General features: G+C 33.6%; 1 protein-coding gene across 1 annotated transcript in view; it reads left to right on the top strand.

Moving 5' to 3' along the window:
• The window catches only part of LOC106876157 (uncharacterized), a 183111-nt gene that overhangs the window by 87289 nt on the left and 89173 nt on the right, over positions 1-6649 (top strand). Inside the window, exons 54-57 of the mRNA XM_052969507.1 lie at positions 4252-4425; positions 4756-4929; positions 5407-5580; positions 6050-6400. Of these exons, the coding sequence (XP_052825467.1) occupies positions 4252-4425; positions 4756-4929; positions 5407-5580; positions 6050-6400 (873 nt within the window). The remainder of the gene's footprint in view (positions 1-4251; positions 4426-4755; positions 4930-5406; positions 5581-6049; positions 6401-6649) is intronic.

Genomic DNA, 6649 nt, shown 5'->3' with positions numbered 1-6649 from the left:
GTGTGTGTGTGTGTGTGTGTGTGTGTGTGTGTGTGTGTGTGTGTGCATGTGTTTATATATATATAGTTAGATAGCTAGATATATATATATATATAAAGTACGATTTATTTGTAATCAGAGGCGTTCGTAAACCGAGGTACTACTGTATTAAATGAATATGAGAAAGACAGGAGATAAAATACGATTTATTCGTGATCAGCAGTGTGGTGGAGTTCTTAGATCTAAGAACTCCAACATACTGCTGAATTCATCTGAAATTTTCAGCGGATCTCATTGATAAGCATAATGAGCTAACAACTAGATGCAGATATCGGATTAATAAAACATTCTTAAAATTCTGTTTACCTTACTCATAAACAGTATTGGAATAAATAAATGCAAGCATATGCATATACACATATGAATTATGCTGCATGAATTTCGTTACTCATCTCTACCACATCTCCAAGTGGTTGTCGTACTGTCCTATCACCTCAACTTTATGCATCAACTTATTTTCTCGATTCTAAATATCCTTTGTTTTACACTTCTTTTTATTGTGCTTCTAACAACTATTTCATAATGCTGTATTCATGAAATATTTAATTGATTACGAGATACATGTATATACACACGTCTGCATGACTTTACAAATTCATTTACATGCGCATTTAGGTATATGGCTAGGAGTCAGAGCAGATGTTTGTGCTTATATATATACCTATAAGTATGTGCGTGTATATATTGGTGTGTTTGTGGATGTATGCCTGACTATATCTAGGAATATATGTGTTTCTATATTTATATTTTTGTACAGATATATGTATAGATGTACGTATGTATATTTATGTACACTTTTACTGTTCTGGTTAATATTAGTTTTTTTTTTTACCATTAATCTTTTACCATTATTTTTAATTATGAATTTAATTATAAAGTATTATAAGACTATTTTACATCTTCATATACCACCACTATTACTGCAAATTACAAAAGCCTCTCATCCTTTTAAGTCTATTTATATACACTCATTCCCTCATACGAGACTAGCTATTGTTCTTACACTTTCAATTTATTCCTGTCTCACTCTCTTCTTTCCACCTCCTTTTCAACTTTGTTCTTTCTCTAATCATTTTGGTTTTCTTTGACGCTACTCTAGAGATGCCCATCCCAGTTAATTTATGAGACTCTGTACAATGATTTTATTATGCGCCCCTTTTAAAGCCTAGCCAGGCTCGTGGACCTGGTTTCCCGGTTTCTATGGCGTATGTGTACCCCCCAGCATTACTCAAGAAGCAGGAAGAAAGAATAAGAGAAAGTTGGGGCCAAAGAGTACACCTGCTGGAGCCTCGTGGAGCTTTGTAGGTATTTTCGCTCAATAAACATATACAATGCCCGGCCTGGGAATCGAAACCGCGATCCTCCGACCGCGAGTCCGCTGTCCTAACCACCTGTACTATGATACACAATCTTAGTATTGTTTTACATTCTCGACCAGACAACTGTCTGTTATACAAACTTATTGACAAATTTAACTTCTAACATGATCTTGCCAACTGAAACTCAAAAGTCGTCATCATTACCATTTCTGTTATTAGCATTTCTAGAGGAAACTCTCCCTGTAAGAAATGAATCCTCCTCTCATCTAATCTTCTGTCTCTATATATAAATGAATTCATCTAAGTTTTACACATGTTAATTTAGTCTTTCGTCCCTAATGAATAATACAATCAATATTATATATTCAATGATTCATAATCTTTTCCTATATTTATATTTTCCGATTTGATTTATTTAACTTATATATTATTGAAACACCTGTAACTAAAGAATAAATATGCGATACCAGTAATTCCATAGGGATCATCTAACTAGATATCACATAAATGAATGTGTATATGTTAATGTTAGGAGTTATATTTATGTTCGTTGACATATATGGTACCTGTATAGGATTGTATAGTTGAATTGAATGATGTATGTGTGAAGATTGGTAATTATAATCAAGACGTCAAATAGGAGTAATAAAATGTAGCAATGGTTTATAGTGACCTGATATCTGATATGTAGCTTTGTTTCTACTTAATAACACAGAGTTAATGAGAAAGAAAAAAATGACTAATTCTCTTTACTATGATGTGAAAAAATCTCTACCTTCACCAGATTAATATCAAAATAAATTCTTCGACCCATATTTACACTACTGTTATATTTGTTGTTACCGAAGCACCATCTCACTTCTGTTATATAACTTGAAGCTTTAAGATTGTTATGCAATCTCTGTTCATTTGGTTATGTAATCTCTTTAAAAGGTATCTTCTTATGTAACAGTAATTATTGCTAATAACGTGTAAGGTATATTGAATAAGACTAAAACTTTATCTACACTTGTTCTGCACTTGTAGTTTGTTAAAATATCGTAGTGGAACGACTGAAAGAAACATGGAACGATAACACATTTGCTCCTAGCATATGGATCGTAGGAAATATAATCGAACACATCGTATCCTAAAAATTGCTTGTATTTCATGATCAATGAACCGTATATATATATATATATATATATATATATATATATACGTACATGCATGCGTACATGCATGCATACATACACACATGCATACATACATACATACATACATACATACATACATACATACACACACACATATGTAGTCTCTTGCTACTCTAGAGTTTCCTAATTTATGGATTGCAAGAGCAGTTTCCCGCAACTCATAAATACATACATATATATATATCATGACGAGTAATTTATAAAGTCCTGTCTTGTGTGTGTGAATTTTCAGGTTTGTTCCTGTGTTACGTCTGTCCAAATTTTAGAATATATGTATCTATACATACGCATAAACATATATCTTGGACCTCCTTAGGCGTGTACATAGAAATTTACTTAGGCACACTCATATTATATATGTTATGTATATATTTACATAGGTGCATTCGTATATATTTGACATGCAGTCATAGAAATACATGGATATTCACAGATACAGTACCTCTGGCAACAATTCGGATGAGTCACAGACATATATGGCAATATACGTAAAGACATGACAGATACATGTCTCTACCGGACCTAGATGCATACATTTATCAATTTGTAAATATTAATGACGGAAACAATATTAATGCCGAAAGGTATTCTTTATATTAGACTAAACGTGGATGCTGTATTAGAGTGCCGAATACAACTGCATTCGCCCTGAGAAGACCTTTCATATAGACGTATGGTACTAAGAACACTGACCTATATTTTAGCAGACAAGAACGGTCTGGTGTGTGCGTCGGAACTACCAGATCATGTGATTTTAACGTGCTACGCTTCTCCAGTGGTTCGGTGACCTTTATATCAGCCAAAGCTCGCAGCCAACTATAAAGTCACTGATGTTGCAATAGACAACCCTCTTATATAAAACTAAATATTAACGATGAAAGTTGTATTAATACCGAAAAGCGGCCTTTATATCCTACTAAATTCGAATCTTTTATTAGAGCATCGAATGCTGTGACGTTCGTCTTGAGAGGTTCTCTCATATAAATGTACGGTCCTAATAGCATAAACATATATCTGCTTTTTAGTATTGATACTGCTTCCATCGCTAATACTTTTTTATTAGCTTACTGGTTCTTTGCAATACCAATGACAGAAAAGTCACTGTTATTCTATATATTGATGGCGGGGAAATTTGACTGGTTTAGGGGAGGAGGTAAGCCACCGAGAAAGGCAGTATGCTGAAATCATGTGATCTGGTAGTTCTGGTGACTATACCAGACGGTTCTTGTCTGCTATGATATATGTATGTGCTCTTAGCACCGTATGTCTATATGGGGTGGGGGGACTTCTCAATGCAAATATTGTAGTATTCCGCGCTCTAATAAAACATCCACGTTTATCAATTTTCCTGGCAGCAAACTCAGTATGGCTGCCGTTCTTTCATTTAAAGTGTAAAAGTTGCTGTGTTCCACTGCAAGTTATACTGAATGATTAAATTTTTTGAGTTGTCACACAAGTTCATATATGAAACTGAGTGCACCAACACAGGGTTTTTAAAGGAGTGCACATATACATAAGGACGCTTCGTAAACAATGTTGGCTGTAGATCTAGTGTATTTTCAGTGCATGCGTCATCAAACGCACATGTAGTTATGCACACACACACATATATACACGTATACGCAGCCAAAAATAGTGAGGAAGGAAACCGCTATTTTCACTTGCAGATTGTATTTGTTTGTATTTTCTTTTTCTAGAACCAAAACCGTCTGAGATACTACGAGACGAGATAGCACAAGCCATTGCAGAAAGAGACAAGTATTCCTTGGAAAAACTAATATCTGAGTGTGAGAAATCACTCTATCCAGAACTGGGTAGAGATCTTAGTGCCGCTCGTGATGCTTTAGAAAGTTTAGGGTATGGTCGAGGAGGTTAGCAAAGAAAGTCCCTCTTCTTATGAGTTACATATATAAGTTATTTCTAAAGTATTTCTAAAACTAAAACAAATCTAATTTTTTCAAGCTTTCATATATTGTTTTGGAATATAATACATGTATAGTTTGAAAATTTTGAAAGTTAGAAACCTCATCATATGGTATTATTTTCGTAATTTAGGTTTTAAGAATAAACAATAGTGTAATGTTGCTATCATTATAGTATTATCGTTTCTAAATCTCTTTCGAATATCAGTGATAAGAGAATTATAAATATATCCGTACTCTAATGACTTAGTTTACATTATTGTTTAATTTGATCTATAGGAAGTATATCGCCATTCGCGTTGCGTGAAAATCTGAAAGCTGTTATGAAATCAAATGATAAAAGACATTTGGATAAAACTATCAGAAATTGTGTAGCTGCCGGTATGACAGAGTTAGAAGCCGATATACAACAAGCTCGAAGTGTATCAGATATTCTTGGAGGTGGCAGTGGAGGTTAGATTTTCACCCGAAAATTGTTCCTAATAATTTTGTTGTATTTACATTATGTTTTATACATTTGTTTTCGTTTTGTTTTTTCGCATGAAAGAATCAAAAGAATAACACTATAAGACACATATTTCTTTATATCCCTAGTTAAAAATTCGTTATATATTATATATTGCCGTCAAAGAATCAATGATACTCCAGCCCTCCTATCTATATCACTAAATATTTACTGACTGACCTTTTAGACAGAGACTTTCCATCTTGAATCTACGAAGGATATCAAACTTCAATTTTCGCAAAGAATTAGTCTTCTACCCTGGCAATTGTAAATATAACTATCACAAATAATAATTGCATACAAAAATGTGTCGGTTTACTGAAATATATACTTTAATCGGAAACAATTGTATTTACTAATCTAAAATTAATTATTTGTGGGATTTTTCGATATTTTGGCTCGCAATATATGTATTGTACTTGCAGAAGTTAAAAGTCCAGCTGCTTTACTCAATCAGTTAGCAAAAGCTATTAAACAAAAAGATGTTCCAGAACTGAGTAAAATCATTGCTGAATGTGAAATACTTGGTTACCCAGAATTGAATTCAGAATTGCGGAGAGCTCGTATTAACCTAGAAGATTTAGGTGGCGGGGATGGAGGTTTGCAAACGTTTTTGATGAACATTCTGAACAATTATAGTTGTTGTCTATTTCTGTCTCATTGATGCAAAGTCGTATCGCATGAATAGTAAATATTTGGAGAGAGTGCTGCTTCACCTTTCATTTTTTCAGTTGACTACAAAACTCCCAAAGATCAATGTCGTCCTTTACTGTACAATGTTCTGTTTTTAAGGATGAAGTTAATTTCATAAGTTTCTTTTTCTGTATTTTTTTCTTGGTACAATTACATTCAAAACATATTTCAATGGCATGAACTGCTTCAGTTACTTCGTTTAAACAATATCAAATCGAAAGCAACGTTAAGAACTCATCTAAAATCTATACATTTACCCCGAAAATTTTAATATAAATAATGAAAGAAATTTCCTCCATAAAAATGTGAATAAATTTCATTAAATTGAAAATCAAGTGACAATGTTTAACTTTTGTTGCATCTCCTATCCGATAGGAGTTATTTCAGTTGATGGTTTACGAGAGAAAATTGATCTAGCAATTAGAGACAATGACAAAGAAAGACTGGAAGATGCTATAAATGAATGTATTAGCGTTGGAAGGCCAGAACTGGATGCTAGAATTCATAGAGCAAGAGAAGTTCTAAAATCACTTGAAGAAAATAAGTCATTAGAATCAAAATCACCAGACTCATTTCGGAGAAGATTGAAAAGGGCCACAAAGCAGAAGGATAGATATGCATTGGAAAAGCTAATCGTAGAATTGGAAGCAGCAGAGTTTCCAGAACTTGGCTCAGATCTCCGTAAAGCTAGAAACACGCTCAAAAGCCTCGGAGGAGGTCTTGGAGGTTAGCTAATTTAATGTTTGATATACTGGAAAGCTTACAAAGTTTAATTGGATATGAAAAACATTTAACAACATTTAATTTTGCTATTTATGATAAAACTCAACGTTATATTGGTATATTATATTGTTATAATCAGTCACTTACACACACACACACACACACACACAAACACACACACACGCAAACACAAACACACAAACACACACACGCACGCACGCACACACACACACGCACGCACGCACGTACACA

Source organism: Octopus bimaculoides, chromosome 7, assembly GCF_001194135.2.
Source record: "Octopus bimaculoides isolate UCB-OBI-ISO-001 chromosome 7, ASM119413v2, whole genome shotgun sequence".
Classification (NCBI taxonomy): Eukaryota; Metazoa; Mollusca; class Cephalopoda; order Octopoda; family Octopodidae; genus Octopus; species Octopus bimaculoides.
Note: the sequence above shows the minus strand (reverse complement) of the source record. Positions and strands in the feature narration are given on the sequence as shown.